At 36.4% G+C, this 18,420-nt stretch overlaps 1 protein-coding gene across 6 annotated transcripts in view; it reads left to right on the top strand.

Moving 5' to 3' along the window:
• NBEA (neurobeachin) overlaps positions 1–18,420 on the top strand; it is a 798,235-nt gene that overhangs the window by 687,148 nt on the left and 92,667 nt on the right. For all 6 annotated transcript variants that reach the window (XM_036455167.2, XM_036455161.2, XM_036455163.2 and 3 more), the window contains one exon: positions 18,095–18,235. In XM_036455167.2, coding sequence (XP_036311060.1) covers positions 18,095–18,235 — 141 coding nt within the window. The remainder of the gene's footprint in view (positions 1–18,094; positions 18,236–18,420) is intronic.

Raw genomic sequence — 18,420 nt, 5'->3', positions numbered from 1 at the left:
TCTCTAGCAACAAAATAAATTGTTCCTGAACAAAGATTGGGATCCAAGTAATAATTCCTAGCAGACAATAATTATAGAATTTGTTTCAGTGAACAATAAATACATTTTATATCTTTTACTGCATAGAAAAAATTAAGATGCTATGAAATAAACAATCCTAAAGAAAATTGAAATGTTCTTTTCTTTATACTTCACACTAGAGGCCTGGTGTGAAATTCATGCATGGGGCAGGGGTGTTGGTGCCTCTCAACCCAGCCTGCACCCTCTCCAGGCTGTCTGTCTGTTTAGGTCCGATACATTCATCTCACAATCCAGGACTACTGGCTTCCAACCACTTGCCTTCCTACCTGCCTGAATGACCCTAACTTCTTCAGCTTGCCAGCCTGATCACCCCCTAACCACTCCTCTGCTGGCCCCATTGCCCCTAATTGCCCTCCCCTGCCAGCCTGATCACCTCTAACTGCCCTACTGTACCAGCCTGGTTAACCCAACTGCTCTCTCCTGCTGGCCCAGTAACTTCTAACTGCCCTCCCTTGCCAGCCTGGTTGCCCCTAACTGTCCTCCCCTGAAGGCCTGATCATCTCTAACTGTCCTCCCTTGCTGGCCTGGTTCCCTCTACCTGCCCTCTCCTGTAGCCTGGTGACCCACAACTGCCCTCCCCTGCAGGCCCTGTCACCTTCAACTGCCCTCCCCTGAAGGCTTGGATCCCCCCCAACTGTCCTCCCTGCAGGCCTGGTTGCCCCCAACTTCCTTCCCCTGCTGGCCTGCTCCCTCCCAACTGCCCTTCCCTGCTGGCCTGGTCCCTCCCAACTTCCCTGCCTTTCTGGCCTCCTCCCCCTCAACTGCTCTCCCCTGTAGGCCTGGTCACCCCCAATTGCCATCCTCTGCTGGCCATCCTGTGGTGGCCGTCTTGTGTCCACATGGGGCAGCCATCTTTGACCACATGAGGATGGCCATCTTGTGTGTTGGAGTGATGGTCAATTTGCATATTACTCTTTTATTAGATAGGATAATACTGGCTTCATGAAATTTTATGTTGTATCTGTTAAGATAAAAGCTTCAGACAGTTCAGCTCAAATCAGCTTGAACAATCCATCAATGTTATTTGTCTATGTTGGTTCTTATAACTGAAAATTTTAGAAGAAGACTTAGTTTTCAGCAATTTTTTCTCCATTTATGCAGACAGTGCCACCAAGGACCTGTTTGGTTTTTTTGTTTTGTTTTGTTTTGTTTTGTTTTGTTTTGTTTCATTGCTCTGCTCTGCCTTCCGCACTGTACACTTCATACTCACCCTATACTTAGTGGCTAGATTATTATGACCATGTGACTTTTGTAGGCAAATTAGCCATACACTGCATCATATCCCAATGGAGATGGCATCTTCCAACAAGACAATGCGCCATGCCACGGTGCTCATATTGTGCAGGAGTGGTTTCAAGAACACGAGGGAGACTTTACCTTGCTTAGGTGGCCCCCACAATCAGCAGATCTCAATCCAATTGAGCATTTGTGGGATGAAGGTAAAAGTGCCATCAGGCAGCTGGTTCCACAACCATCAAATCTCACAGAACTGGACAGTGCTATTCATCAGGCATGGTGTCAGATTCCTTGAATCACCTACAATACCTTGTGGTGTCGGTGTCAAGAAGAATCACTGAATTGAAGGCAAAAGGTGGCCCAAAAAAGTACTGATGGGGTGGTCATATAACCTGGCCACTCAGTTTATAGGATGAACATTAAAAGGAGTCAGAGATAAATTTACCATTAAGCTAATGAAGCTTAAGCTTTAAAGCCCCTCAAATTCCATGGGCTTCTTCTTATACCCTGCTCCTAATTTTATGTTCTTAAATTTATATTCATTTTCTGAAAGAGTCCTCTCTTACAAATTGCTTGAGTCTCACCAAACCTGGATCTGCCCTCAGTACAAATGAAGGAGCTACCTCTTAAGTAAGCCTGGATAATTTCTTGTAAGAGACAAATGAGAGGGGTGCATAAGGGTTTTAAACATCTAGGTACACCTGGTAATATTTCTTTCTATACTGATGTATATATTTTACATGCATAAATTGTATAATTACACAAAAACATTCTGAATATATTGACAAAATAATGGTTGTCTATTTTATTTTTAAAATTTTAAATGTATTTTTACTTTTTATTATTGATTTATTTAGTGACATTGGTTCACAGAACCATACAGGTTTCAAATGCAATAAGACAATCTGCACTCTGCATCATTCACCCAAAACCCCTTCTTTCATCCAGATCCCCATCCCCACACCCCTCTGACAGCTGTCAGTCTGTTCATGCATTCATGCTTCTGTTTGTATTTTATTCATCAGTTTATTTTGTTCATTAGATTCCACATATAAGTGAGATCATATAGTATTTGTCTTTTTCTGACTGGCTTATTTTATGTAGCATAACAATCTCAAGGTTCATCCATGCTGTTACAAAAGGTAAGATTTCCTTCTTTTTTAAGGCTGCATAGTATTTCATTGTGTAAATGTATCACAGCCTTTTTATTCACTCATCTACTGATGGGCACTTGGACTGTTTCCAGATATTAGCTATTGTAAATGATGTTGCAATGAACATAGGTGTGCATATATTCTTTCATATTAGTGCTTCAGGCATATTCATATATATTCCCAGAAGTGGGATTGCTGGGTCAAAAGGCAGTTGTATTTTTAATTTTTTGAGGAAACTCAATACTGTTTTCTTTTTTTAAGTCTTAAAATATGTGTATATGTATTTTAAATCTTTATTATTATATTACATATGTCCCCTTTTTACCCCTTTGCCCTCCACTCTTTCCTCCTAGGCCTTCACCACCCTGTTGCCTGTGTCATTGGTTGATCTCTCTCTCTGACCCCCACCTTCCCCTGCCTTCCCTCTGAGGTTTGACAGTTGATTTAAGATTCTATGTTTCTGGCCCTATTTTTGTTCATCATTTTATGTTGTTCATTAGGTTCCACATATGAGTGAGATAATGTGACAATGATCTTTAACTGGCTTATTCGCTTGCATAATGCTGTGGCAAATAGAGTTCTTTCTTTTTATAACTTATATAGATGCACCACAGTTTTTTAGTCTATTCACTTGCTGATGGGCACATGGTTGTTTCCAAATCTTTTGCATGTATTCTTTCTGATGAGCATTTCTGAATTCTTGGGATATATTTCTAAAATTGAAATCACTGGGTCAAATGGGAGCTCCATTTTTAATTTTTTGAGGAAACTCCATACTGTTCTCCACAGTGGTTGCACCAGTCTGCATTTCCACCAGCAGTGCATGAGGGTTCCTTTTTCTCTCCATCTCTCCAAAACTTGTCATTTGTTGATTTGTTGATAACCTTTCTGACAGTTGTGAGATGGTACCGCATTGTTGTTTTGATTTTAATTTCTCAGATGATTAGTGACTTTGAGCATTTTTTCTTATGCCTTTTGGCGTTCTGAATGTCCACTTTGGATAAGTGTCTATTAAACTCCATACTGTTTTCCACTGTGGCTGCACCAATCTGCATTCCCACATTCTCGCTAACACTTGCCGTTTTTGGATTTATTGATGGTAGTCATTCTGGCAGGTGTTAGGTGATATCTCATTGTAGTTTTAATTTGCATCTCTCTGATGATTAGTGATGTAATCATCTTTTCATATGCCTATTGGCCATATGCATGTCCTCTTTGGAGAAATGTCTATTAAGGTCCTTTGCCCATTTTTTTTTTTTTTTTTTTTAGTTTAGTAAGCATTTATTAAATATCCACTGGGTACCAGATAGGGTCTTTGCCCATTTTTAATTGAGTTGTTTGTCTTCCTAGTGTTGAGTTGTATATTTCGTTTTTAAGCAGCATTGAATATTTAACAAAAGCAAATTAGAAAAATAACAATAGTTTTATAAGATTGTGCAGACAAGGAGGAAAACATACTAAATTTAAAAAAAATGTCTCTGCACCAGGCATACTTTTGCTGGAGCTTTGATGATATGGGTAGGATAATGATATGACCTAGAGATGGCTTTCTTGCTCTTGCCAAAGTTCATAATACAGACAGTTCTATAGCAGTTAGGTCCCATTTACACAAGAAGTTGAATCCTTCAGGTTCCTATTCTCTTTACTGGATGCTGGAAAAGGTTAATTCTGGAATTATCAAACCTTTTTAGTTTTCTTTGTATCAGTATTAAAATTGAGAGTTAGAAAAAATTGAGAGAAGTTGTAAGTAAACATGCAAAGAATGTGGGCTTTGTTCAAATGTAGCTCTGACATACACTGTTCAATCTTAGGCATGCTTCTTAAGCTCTCTGAATTCATTTCCTCTTCTTTAAAATGAACACAATAATATAAACATGATAGGGTAGTTGAAAGAATGAAATACACTAAATGTAGGTAACAAACCCAGTGTAATGCTGGACACACAAGTGGCCATCAATGCCTTAGCTACAAAGCAAAGTTCCATGTTTGTCAGCTGAGGGTTCCCTGTCTTTGGTATGATTTTAAAAATTTAGTAAGATATTATTTTATTTTGTTCTAATAAAATATAAAGCAATAGCTTTTTAAAAATATAAAATTGCTTATCATGTAATAAATAATTTTTACCTCTTTAAATGATCAAATTATCAAAATCTTAAACATCAAAATATAGAAGTTAAATTAAATATTTATTAAAACTTGAAATACACATTTATTTAGACTGAAATATTTTATTATTATATTATTTTTACTTTTTTCTTAGCCTACTATATTGAACAGTTAAAGAGCACAAGAATATGAAAGGTCTTTATCAGTACAATTTATTTGACCCCATCATTTGATAAGATTTCACTGTTTAAAATTTTATTTATTACATTTACAGTTAGAGGTTATGTTTTTTGTTTGGCATGATAGGCAGCAAATGAGATAGTCTGCCATTGACTTATCTTTTTAATATTCAACCAACAATGAATATAAAAATTTCCCCCCTAATTTACACAGATATTTGTTATGGAGATGTGACCTTGTGCTAAAATCTGTCTTACAACATGATACTTACTAGTGCTTCCGTTATTCACATATACTCACATGAACATTGCTCTTAAATTGCAGTGCATGTGCCTTTTATAGGAAGCACAGCTTCTGCTCATTACAGTGTAAAGGGAATTTTCCCATTTCCCCATCAATGCTCTCTGATAAATGAAATAGTTTCATGACAAAGCCAATTCCTGTTCATATTGACATGCGCATAAGACATCACACATACACACATTCATTGAGTGGGAAAAATATTTTTACATAGGAATTATTGACTGACAGATGATTATAAACATAACCATTTTTCTAAATTATTATGCTACTTAAGAAAAGGAAGTGATAATGCCTTGAGGCTTTAAAATGTGATCATGGAAATGGATGCACTGGAGTGTGAATATTCTTCAAGCACTACCCTTGAAACTGCCAAATGTCTGTATACATCATAGAAAAGAGTTTACATTGTTAAGTTGGAAAATGCTCAATTTGGCAACTTGGTGCAAGTTTTTAGTTATTTTTACTTTTTTATTTTATTTTATTTTTTTTAAAATATATTTTATTTTATTGATTTTGTACAGAGAGGAAGGGAGAGAGACAGAGAATTAGAAACATCAATGAGAGAGAGTCATCAATCAGCTGCCTCTTGCACACCCCCCACTAGGGATATGCCCGCAAGCAAGGTACATGCCCTGGACCGGAATTGAACCCGGGACCCTTCAGTCCCCAAGCCGATGCTCTATCCATTGAGCCAAATCGGCTTCAGCAGTTATTTTTATTTTTCATCTTAAGTTAATTGTATTTAAAATCAAATTAGTTTTATTTATGCTTGTATGTAATCTATGTAAAACTTAAATTTTAACATCAAAACATGAAGAATGGGCAAAACTACTAAGTATATTAGTCGCCAACTGTGATGATATAAAACATTTTATAAGATAAAAATGTGAATGTGCAAATTTAACTATATAGTTTTTCTAAATATATGTTGACTAATGCCTTATCATTTAATTTGAAAATTGTGTTTGTTAAGCTTGCTTATGTTGCAATGTTGAATGAAAGTATTATTTTTTTTAATTTTTTTTTTTTTTAATCCTCACCCGAGATATTTTTCCATTGATTTTCAGAGAGAGTGGAAGGGAAAGATAGAGATAAATATCAGTGTGAGGGAAGCATATCACACTGGTATTTGGGCACACCCTAACCAGTGCCCAGGCCAGTGAGGAGCCATCAACCCAAGTACATGCCCTTGACTAGAATCTAACCCAGTACCCTGCAGTTCAAAGTCCAATGCTCTATCCACTAAGCCAAGCTGGCTAGGGTGAAAAGTTTTATTTTAAGACAAAATACTGTTTGACAATACTTGGATTCTGTTTTAATATCATGGAATAATCTAAGTTGAGGGCATAATTTATAAGGGGGTAAATGCAAAAGGGTACGAATTACAAAGTTGCGTTTAAAAAATAATAATTTTATTCATTTACTTATTCTTTTCTTGTTTTATTTACTTTTCTTTCTTTATCTATTTTTATAAGTATTACAAATAGTAGTACATATGTCTCCTTTTTTGCCCCCATTTACCTTCCCCCGGCCTTCCCTACTCCCCTGGCACATGCCCTCACCTCATCTCCCCAGTGTCTTGTGTCCATTCGTTATGTTTATATTCATGCATAAAAGTTCTTCTGTTGATCTGTTTCCTCCCCCCCCCACAATACTCCTCATCCTTCCTGCTGTAATTTGGCAGTCTGTCCGATGCTTCTCTGCCTCTGTATTTTATCTTCTTATTCATCAGGTTATAATGTTTTTTTTTATTTTCCATAAATGAGTGAGATCATGTGATATTTTTCTTTCACTGCCTAGCTTATTTCACTTAGCATAATGCTCTCCATTTCCATCCATGCTATTCCAAATGGTAAGCATTCCTTCTTTTTTATAGCAGCATAGTATTTCATTGTGTTGATGTACCATAGTTTTCTAATCCATTCGTCTGCTGATGGGCACTTCGGCTGTTTCTAAATCTTAGCTATTGTAAATTGTGCTGCTATGAACATAGGGGTGAATAAATCATTTCTGATTGGTATTTCTGTCTTCTTGAGATATATTCCTAGAAGTGGGATACTGGGTCAAATGACAATTCCATTTTTAAATTTTTGAGGAAATGCCACAATGTTTTCCACAATGGTTGCACCCCACCAGCCGGGCATGAGGGTTCCTTTTTCTTTAGCATCCTCTCCAGCACCTGTCATCTGTTGATTTCTTGATGATAGCCATTTGACAGGTGTGAAATGGTACTTCATTGTTGTTTTGATTTGCATCTCTGGGATGATTAGTGACTTTGATCATGTCTTCATGTGTCTCTTGGCTTTTTGAATGCCCTCTTTTGAAAAGTATCTATTAAGGTCCTTTGCCCATTTTTTTGATTGGATTGTTTATCTTCCTTTTGTTAAGTTGTATGAGTTACCTGTAAATGTTGGAGATTAAACCCTTATTGAGATAACATTGGCATATATATTCTCCCATGAAGTGGGCTTTCTTGTTGTTTTGTTTATGGTTTCTTTTGCTGTGCAGAAGCTTTTTATTTTGATGTAGTCCCATTTGTTTATTTTCCTCTTAGTCTCTCTTGCCTGAGGGTCTGTGTCTGTAAAGATATTGCTAGGACATATGTCTACAATTTTGCTTCTATGGAGTCTTGTAGGGTTTTTATGTTTTCCCATCTTACATTCAAGTCCTTTAGCCATTTTGCATTTGTTTTTGTGTATGGTGTGAGTTGGTGATCTAGTTTCATTTTTTTGCATGTACCTGACCAAATTTCCCAGTGCTATTTATTAAAAAGGCTGTTTTGACTACAATATATGCTCTTGCCTCCTTTGTCAAATATTAATTGAGTATAATGGCTTGGGTCAATTTCTGGGTCGTATATTCTGTTCTTGGGTCAGTACCAGGAAGTTTTGAGCACTGTGGCTTGGTAGTGTAGTTTGATGTCTGGTATTATGATCCTTCCAACTTTGTTCTTTCTCAGGACAGCTGTGGCTATTTGAAGTCTTTTTTTTTTTTATTCCAGATGAATTTTTGTAGAGTTTATTCTAGATCTTTGAAATATGCCATTGGTATTTTAATAGGTATTGCATTGAATCTACAGATCACTTTAGGTAGTATAACATTATAATGATGTTGATTCTACCAATCCATGAACATGGTATGTTCTTCCATTTGTTATGTCTTCCTTCATCTCTTTTTTCAATCTCCTATAGTTTTCTGAGTACAGGTCTTTTACGTCCTTGGTTAAGTTTATTCCTAGGTATTGTATCTTAATTTTTTTGGTGCAATAGTAAATGATTGTTTTTTGTTTTTGTTTTTTTTTGTTTTCCATTTCTCTTTCTTTTTTTCCATTTTTTAATTAAGGTATTATATGTGTACATAGCTTACCATTGACCTCCCCCCTACCCCACTACCATACATGCCCTCACTCCCCAGAGTTTTGTGTCCATTCATACAAGTCTTCCCGCCTTCTTGGGAGTGTAACCTGGACACAACTATGCCAATCCCTGGGGCTCAGCTGATAATTTAAAGAATGTCCATGTGCCTTCCCAGGAGGCCCTCTACAATAAATACTAGTAATACAAGAATAAACTTTGTGGTTTATGTACTCATGACTATAAACCTACTTTTTCTCTAACCTGTATACTATCCTACCTAATAAAGAGGGATTATGCTAATTGACCATCATGACTATAAACCTACTTTGCCCCACCCTGTATACTATCCTACCTAATAAAGAGGGGTTATACTAATTGATCATCATGCCCTCACAAAGATGGTGGCATCCACAGCCAATAAGGAAGGAATATGCTAATTGACTGTCATGCCCTCGAAGATGGCATTGCCCACAGTCACAAGATGGTGGCAGCCAGTCACCTTAGCCTTGCCAGGGTGTCAGACTATTCTGTGAGCCTGCCTCCAGAATCCCGCCAGTCCCTTTAGCCTCCTAGCTGCCCAGAGCCAGCCTGAGGCACAGGCAAGCCTCAGATGTCAGCTGCCCAGCTGCCCAGGGCCAGCCCGAGGGACAAGCAAACAACTGAACAAGCAGATTGCATGGAATGACCAGGCCAGCGGGGTGGCTGTGAGGGGTGACCAGGCTGGCAGGGGGCACTTAGGGGCGACCAGGCAGGCAGGTTGGTGTGTGATTAGGAGCCAGTGGTCCAGAGTCGTGAGAGGGATCCTGGATTGGTGAGGGTGCAGGCTCAGCTGAGGGGAACCCCTTCCCACCCCTCCACCCCCCATGCAATGGGCCTCTAGTAAATATATAAATAAATATGTAAATACATATGTACTAAAAATACTGAGAAATATATTAAGCAACTGCTTAATTAAGTAAAAAGATATGACTTCAATGCCAAAGGATTTTTAGAAAAACATTGATAATGCTATATGATGCTGTTTTTGCAAATGTCTTTTCAATCCTAGTTTTAGTAATGATAATTTAATATTATACTACAAAACCGTTGAGGTTCCCTTTGTAAAGACTAACTCAGATCTTATGTCTCTCTCATTTAAACCACTTGGTCCTTTTCTACTGCACTTACCTAAAATGAATTTCATCACCATGGTATGCAAAGCCATATAATGGGCCTCTACCTATTTTCTCACCACCTGTCCTAAACTCTTTCTCTCATCTACTAAGCTTTAGTCACCTATCTTCCTTTCTGTTCCTGTTTTTTGAACATGTCAGTTAAGCCCCTTTTTGGATCTTTGTATTAGCTCTTTCTCTGTCTTGAATTCTTTCGTTCCTGGTGTTCCCTGGATTGGTTCCTTCTGGTCATTCACATCTCTGCTCAGAGCTTCTTTTTGAGAGATGCCTTCCCTATCACTGACTTGCTGCTATTTGATTATTGCTTTGTCAGTAGAGCACTTAAATTTGGTATTTTCTCCTTTACTAATTGTTTACACACACACACACACACACACACACACCCTCATTTATCTTATTCTAGGGTCTAGAGTAATTTCTGATATATACTTATTGAATGAATTTATCCTGGAATTTTTTAAGCCACTCTTTTTTTCCCTTTCTTCTGCTGCTTTTATTTATTTATTTTTTCCATTTTTTAAATTAAGGTATTATATGTGTACATATCTTACCATTGCCCCCCCTACACACACACACTCCCATGCATGCCCTCTCTCCTCAGAGTTTTTCGTCCATTGGTTATGCTTATATGCATACATACAAGTCCTTCCATTGATCCCTTATTTCCCCAATATCTCCCTACACTCCCTGCTGTAATTTGACAGTCTATTTGTTGCTTTACTGTCTCTGTATCTATCTTTTTGTACATCAGTTTATAATGTTCTTTATTATCCATAAATGAATGAGACCATGTGGTGTTTTTGTTTCATTAACTGGCTTATTTCACTCAGCATAATGTTCTCCAATTCCATCCAGCTTGCTGCAAATGATAAGAATTCCTTCTTTTTTATGGTAGCATAGTATTCCATTGTGTAGATGTACCATAGTTTTTTTATCCAATCATCTTCTTATAGGCACCTAGGCTATTTCCAAATCCTAGCTATTATAAATTATGCTGCTATGAACATAAGGGTGCATATATCCTTTTTGATTGGTATTTCTAGATTCTTAGGATATATTCCTAGCAGTGGGATTACTGGGTCAAATGGGAGTTCCATTTTCAGTTTTTTGAGGAAACTTCATACTGTTCTCCACAGTGGTTGCACCAGTCTGCATTTGCATCAGCAGTGCACAAGGGTTCCTTTTTCTCCACAACCTCACCAACACTTGTTTGTTGATTTGTTGATGTTAGCCATTCTGACAGGTGTGAGATGGTACTGCATTTTCATTTTGATTTGCATCTCTCGGATAATTAGTGACTTTGAGCATGTTTTCATGTGCCTCTTGGCCTTCCTTTTGTCTTCTTTTGAAAAGATTCTATTCAGGTCCATTGCCCATTTTTAAATTGGATCATTTATCTTTTTTTTATTAAGTTGTATAAGCTGTCTGTAGATGTTGGAGATTAAACCTTTATCAGTGATAACATTTGCAAATATGTTCTCTCATATCGTGGGCTTTCTTGTTGTTTTGTTGATGGTTTCTTTTGCTGTAAAAAAGCTTTTTGTTTTGATGTAGTCACATTTGTTTATTAGCTTCCATTGACCTAGGGGCAGTATCAGTAAAGAAGATCTTTCAGCATATGTCTGAGATTTTGCTGCCTGTGGATGCCTCTCGTATTTTTATGGTTTCTCATGTTATGTTTAAGTCCTGTATCCATTTTGGGTTTATTTTTTGTATGGTGTAAGCTGGTGATCTAGTTCCATTCTTTTGCATGTATCTGTCCAATTTTCCCATCACCATTTATTGAAGAGACTGTCTTAACTCCATTGTATGTTCATGCCTCCTTTGTCAAACAAAAAATGAGTATAGAGGTTTGGGTCAGAATCTGGATTCTCTATTCTATTCCATTTATCTATATGCCTGTTCTTGTGCCAGTACCAGGCTGTTTTGAGAACAGTGACTTTGTAATACAGCTTGAAATCTGGTATTGAGATCCTTCCTACTTTGTTCTTTTTTTCTTGATTGCTCTGGATATTCTGGGTCTTTTTTTTGTTCCAGATGAATTTTTGTTGAGTTCTTTCTAGGTATGTGAAGTATGCCATTGGTATTTTAATGGGGAGTGCATCGAACCTATAAATTGCTTTGAAAACTATGGGCATTTTGATAATGTTGATTCTACCAATCCATGAACATGGTATGTTCTTCCATCTGTTTATATCTTCCTCTATCTCTTTTTTCAGTGCCATGTAGTTTTTCTGCATATAGGTCTTTTACCTCCTTAGTTGAGTTTATTGCTAGATATTTTAGTTTTTTTGGTATGATGGTAAAGGCGATTCCTTTTTTAGTCTCTGTTTCTGTAAGTTTACTATTGGTGTGTGGAAATGTTATAGATTTCTTGGTGTTAATTTTGTATCCTGCTACATTGCCGAATTCATTTATTAAGTCTCTTAGTTTTTTTTATGAAATCTATTGGTTTTTTTTATGTACAATATCATATCATCTGCAAATAAGGACAACTTTACTTCTTCTTTTCCAATTTGGATGCCTTTTATTTCTTCTTCTTGTCTGATTGCGATGGCTAGTACTCCAGTACTATGTCAAACAGGAATGGTGAGAGTGGGCATCCCTGTCTTGTTCCTGTCCTTAGAGGAAATGTTTTTAGTTTTTGCCCATTGAGAATGATGTTTGCTGTGAGTTTATCATATATAGCTTTTATTATATTGACGTATGATCCTTCTATTCTCACCTTGTTGAGAATTTTTATCAGGAAAGAGTGTTGGATTTATCAAATGTTTTTTCTGCATCAATTAATATGACTATATAATTTTTATCTCTCAATTTGTTTATGTGATGTATCACGTTTATTGATTTACAAATATTGTACCATCCTTGCATTCCCAGAATAAATCATACTTGTTATGGTGTATGATCTTTTTGATGTGCTGCTGGAGCTGATTTGCTAGGATTTTGTTGAGGATTTTGGCATCTATGTTCATGAGGGATATTGGCCTATAATTCTCTTTAATTGTGTTGTCTTTATCTGGTTTGGGTATTAGGGTGATGCTGGCTTCGTAAAAGGAGCTTGGAAGTGTTCCTTTCTCTTGCATTTTTGGAATAGTCTGAGGAGGATAGGTTTTAGTTCTTCCTTGAATGTTTGGTAAAACTCTCCTATGAAGCCATCTGGCCAGGGGCTTTTGTTTGCTAAAAGCTTTTTGATAACTGCTTCAATTTCTTCCAACGTTACTGGCCTATATACTTTATATAGTACCATTTATCCAATAAATATTTTAACTTAATCATTTTTCTTGCTCATTTTTGTGTACATGATATATTTTTTATAAAACATGTAAGGTTTTATAATATAGAAACATATTGACAGATTAAAATACAGAAATAGAAAGAAAATAATAAATTGAAATAAAATAAAAATTTACCCCTCATAAATACAGGGTGCATCAAGAAAACATATACACACTTTAACAGCTGATATCTCAATTTTGAAAATGATATTTATTTTAACAAACACTGACTTTATAATTACTCAAAATGTATGTATGTATTTTGAGGACATCATATATCTAGCTTAAGGATTATAACCAGAATTTTTCAAATTATATTCCAAGGAACACTAGTCTTTTTGCATGTTAATAGTTATGAAATAAAAAAGAAGGATGAGGTTTTAAGATAGATAGGTAGGTAGATAGATAAGGAGACACAGGAGTGAGCAAAATTAAACAATTCTATTACAATATTTCTTAGAGCCTTTAAAAATGTTAATCTCCATGAGCGTCTATCAGGATTTTTGTTCCATATCATAAAATCACAGCATTTTCTCAAAATTTTTTGTGGCACTTAAGGCTAAGACAGATTTCTCTCTGTTATATTAAAGAAAGAAGGAATCCTATCTAATAAAAGAGTAATATGCAAATTAACCACCACACCGCTATACTCACAAGCCACGCCCATCAGCCAATCAGGAGTGAGTATGCAAATTAACTCAACCAAGATGGCTGCAGCCACAAAGAACAGGAGTGAGGCTTGGGTTTCCCCAGTGATGGAGGAAGCCAAGCTTTTCACACACCATGGCCAGCCCAGGCCTCTGCTTAAGGCTACAAAGTTTCAATTATAGAAAATAAATAAATTCCAACAGAAATGGCTGCTACCTTAGAGTGAGTAGAAGGCATGGCTTCACTGCAGGCTACAAAGTTTCAATTGTAGAAGATAAACAAATCCCGGATACCAGGGCTTCTGCTTGAGTTGCCAGGAGCCGTGGCTAGCTTGTAAACCACCACAGGCCCCTGGCCCAGGCCACCCCATGCCCTAAGGTAGGGGTGTCGAACTCAATCAGAGAAGGGGCCAAAATCTAAAATCCAGCCTAAATCGCGGGCCGAATGGTTTACTGAACAGTCATAAACTGTCATTGTGATGGAAACGCAGCGGAGTGCAGTGATGACAGCGCGGTGCGGGCCACATTGCAAGGCCTGGCGGGACGGATTTGGCCCGCGGGCCTTGTGTTTGACATGTGCCCTAAGGGAACACCCACCCTGATCAGGACACCCTTCAGGGCAAACTATCTGGCCCCCACCATGTACCAGGCCTCTATCCTCTCTAATAAAAGAATAATATACAGATTGACCATCATTCCAACATCCAATATGGCTGCCCCATGTGGTCAAAGATGGATGCCCCCATGTGGTCACAGGATGGCCACCACAAGATGGTCAGCAGGGGATGGCAGTTGGGATGGACCAGGCAGACAGAGCAGAGAAGTTGGGGGCAAACAGGCTGGCAGGGGAGCAGTTAGACACCAATCAGGCTGGCAGGGGATTGGTTAGGGGGTGATCAGGATGGCAGGCAGAAGTGGTTAGGGGCAATCAGGAAGGCAGGCAGGCGAACAGTTGGCAGCCAGCAGTCCTGGATTGTGAGAGGGATGTCCCAGATTGGAGAGGGTGCAGGCTGGGCTGAGGGACACACCCCTCCCCCCTTGTGCATGAATTTCGGGCACTGGGCATCTAGTTGAGTAACAAAATCCTAAATATAATTTCTTCAATAAATTCAATAGTGTTTTATGTAGATATGGTAATGTTGCATATATAATTTCCTACTAATTTTATATTGAAAATAGTGCTTTATCAAGCTGTGTAGACTTGATAGCAGTTTTAGAACTAAAATTATAAAATGTTAGAGGTAGATATTTTGTTTTTAATTTTTGCATTTTTATTTGCATTATTTTTATGTTATATATATATATATATATATATATATATATATATTATCGTGTCAATTTATAGCATATAAATTCACAAGGAAAAAATAACAATAAATCTAATAGCAAGATCTAAACTTTCATTTAAACCTTTTTATACACAAACACCTAAAAAGCATAGAGGTGACTCTGTTTAGATGCCTCCTGTTTGAAAGAATAGGAAACTTGCAATTATGATAAAAATTGAAAAGGGTTGCAAAATAAATTTTTATATTTCATTTAGTATGGTTTTAGTTTTCACAAAAATTCTTACCTTATTCAATTTCTAAATACAAATGTTGACACTGCATTATTTATTCAATTTTAAAAAGATAACAAACTTACAATCTTATAAATTTATACATAGGTAAAGAGATAGGTAGGTAGGTGATCGATAGGTGATAGACAGATAGATAGATAAATAATAGGTCTATATGAATTCTATAAGAAAATAAGTTACTTGTGAGGAATTCTCATTTCCCAAACAGACATTTAAAAGCACTTTTCTTTGGAATGATTTATTGTTTCTGATTATCAGAAGCAAAATAATAAGTAGAAACCAAATTATTTACATTTTGTTTTTTAAAGTTCATTTTTAAACACATTAGATAAAAATGCAAAATTAGAAATTTATTTTAAGCAGCTATTAATGAAGGCATATACAGATGTAATACTGTGCAGCTATTATCTATATTGTATAAAATGCTCCAATGAGTGACTTTGATGAAATTTCAGTAAAATAAAAAGCATAACTTTTACTTTATACCTTTTCCAGTAGTTGAGGGGAACGCTAGGAAAGATTAGAGTAAGGACCATGTTCCTTTTCCAAGAATTTCTTGTGAGGTCCGATAGAACAAACAATCTCAGATAAGGTCAATCCTTATATATATGTAGACATGTTATTCATGTGAAAAGTCTATTAGCATATTCAAGACAGAAGAAAATATCTACTATATTAAATGCTTTGAAAAATATACTTATAATATTGAGTTAAAGAAACAGATATTGCTGAAACCGGTTTGGCTCAGCGGTAGAGGGTCGGTCTGCGGACTGAAAGGTCCCGGGTTTGATTCCGGTCAAGGGCATGTACATTGGTTGTGGGCACATCCCCAGTGGGGGGTATGCAAGAGGCAGCTGGTTGATGTTTCTTTCTCATCGATGTTTCTAGTTCTCTATCTCTCTCTTCCTCTCTGTAAAAAATCAATAAAATATATTTAAAAAAACACACATATATCTGCACACCTAAGAAAGTATAAAATATCTAGGCCTCTTGAAAAACTATTTCTGTTACTAAATTATAACAGAACTCACATTACTTCACTATAGAAATTACTTTTTTTCTGGAAAAAGTAATTATATATTTGTTTTAAATATTATTAATATTTATGTGATATTTAATGAAATTGCATTGCCTTTGTACATCTGAATAAAAAGATTTGAGATTTAACACAATAAAGTTTGATCCTTAGAACATTTAAAAACTACACTTAAACCAAAGTTTTTAAAGTAAATTGTTAAATTGTTTTATCTTTTTAAGTCATAATTAAGTTAGAGAAAAATGAACATAATTTCTAGATAATTTTAACATTCAGGATGGAAATCCTTGCTAGGAGTTATCACAGAAATTCTAAGAGATTCTAACTGCTGGCAACATCGTTTTGTTTGGATTATTCCCTAAAGACCAAAAGAAAAAGCTTACAAGCAATTTATAAATGAATATTTCTCTCTGTGGAGCATTATTTGTTCCATTGAGACACTAATTTTCTACTACTTCTCTTGTTAAAATTAAGCCTTCAGGGGAACTGCATAATTAACTATCATAATATTAAATTTTGAAATAAAGGAGTTATACATTATACTTATTATAGTATTCATCTATTGTTTTCTTTATAAACATTTATTTTTAGAGTATGCAACCTGAAATAAAATAATGTAGCAATTAGGTATCATAAGAGTGGACTCCATATACCATTAAACCAAAATTAGACAAAAACGTAAGGCAGTTTGCTATTTGAAATCATGAGGACTCTATGCTAGAAATTCTTAATGATTAGCTATGCTAAGAAATTTGGGACAGTGTTCTAATAAAAACATGATTTGCTGAAAGAAAATTATACATTGTATACTGAGAATTTTACTGAGTGTTCCACTATAGGCATTAATGTCATAATCAGTACTGCCATGGTACTGATAGAAAAGGTCTTCGTCACCCTGGCTAGTTTGGCTCAGTGGAAGGAGCATCTGTCTGAGGACTGAAGGGTCCCATGTTGGCTCAGTGGAAGGAGCATCTGTCTGAGGACTGAAGGGTCCCATGTTCAATTCCACTCGAGGACATACGCCCCAGTGCGGTTGAAACCCTGGTGGGGGCATGCAGGAGGCAGCCGATCAATGATTCTCTCTCATCACTGATGTTTCTATCTCCCTCTCCCTTCCTCTCTCTGAAAAGGAAAAAAAAAAAAAAAACCCACAAAAAAACCCCACAAACAAAACACACAAACACACACACACACACACGAACAAAAAACCCAAACAAACAACAACAAAAAACAGAAAAGGTCTTAGTGGCCTTACCAAAATGCTTTCCAGGGAATCTGAATTGTCTGAATTATTTCCAACAGTCTTAAGTTTGCAGTTTAACTTAATAAAAAAGATACATGCTTCTTCTGTGTAACAGAATGGGACTAGCATTCCAACAAGATTTCTTTCTATATGGGTGATATTGTCTGTCACACTCTGGATGACAGGCTAAGACAAAGTTTTCTCTAACCTGGTGAACTGCATCACTTTCTCATTGGATTTCCTATGATCAAGCTAGCTCAATATAGCTTCTAAGTAGGCAGGAAAATATCTTTTGGAGTATTTTTAGCAAGTGTAATGATTTGTAATTAATATCAAAATTAAATTTGGTGCCATGACTTGTTTGGCTCATTGGTTAAAACATTGGCCCAAGGACTAAAGGATCTTGGGTTTGATTATCAGTTAAAGGTACATATCTGGGTTGCAAGTTTGATCCCCAGCTCTGGTCAGGGGCATGATTTCAAATAGCAAATTGTCTCTCTCACATCAATGTCTGTCTTTTTCTCTCCTCCCTTCTACTCTCTCTAGAAATAAATGGAAAAAATATCCTCGAGGGAGGATTAAAAAAATTAAAGTTGGTAAAAATATAAAATCATTTATTTTTGCTCTATGGTTAAAATAAATTAACATACTTTCAGGACAAAGACATATAGAATGTTTAATATGACTGTATTAAACAAAATGCTTCTTTTTATCTTTTTATAGCCAATTGGTGCTTTGAACCCAAAGAGAGCTGTGTTTTATGCAGAGCGTTATGAGACATGGGAAGATGATCAAAGTCCACCCTACCATTATAATACACATTATTCAACAGCAACATCTACCTTATCCTGGCTTGTTCGAATTGTGAGTATCTTCATTCTGTTACAATTTGCCTCTAATTCTTCAAAGGTTTACATATAAGTAAATTGAATAAAAATAAAATATACTAATTAATTTGTTTTAAACAAAGATTAGAGATCCCAAAATGAGGATCCCAAACTCTAGCAAACCCCGAAGCCTTTTTTTTTTTTTTTAAGTGAGCTGTCCCA

This window comes from Pipistrellus kuhlii, unplaced genomic scaffold (genome assembly GCF_014108245.1).
Source record: "Pipistrellus kuhlii isolate mPipKuh1 unplaced genomic scaffold, mPipKuh1.p scaffold_m20_p_3, whole genome shotgun sequence".
Taxonomy (NCBI): Eukaryota; Metazoa; Chordata; class Mammalia; order Chiroptera; family Vespertilionidae; genus Pipistrellus; species Pipistrellus kuhlii.
Note: the sequence above shows the minus strand (reverse complement) of the source record. Positions and strands in the feature narration are given on the sequence as shown.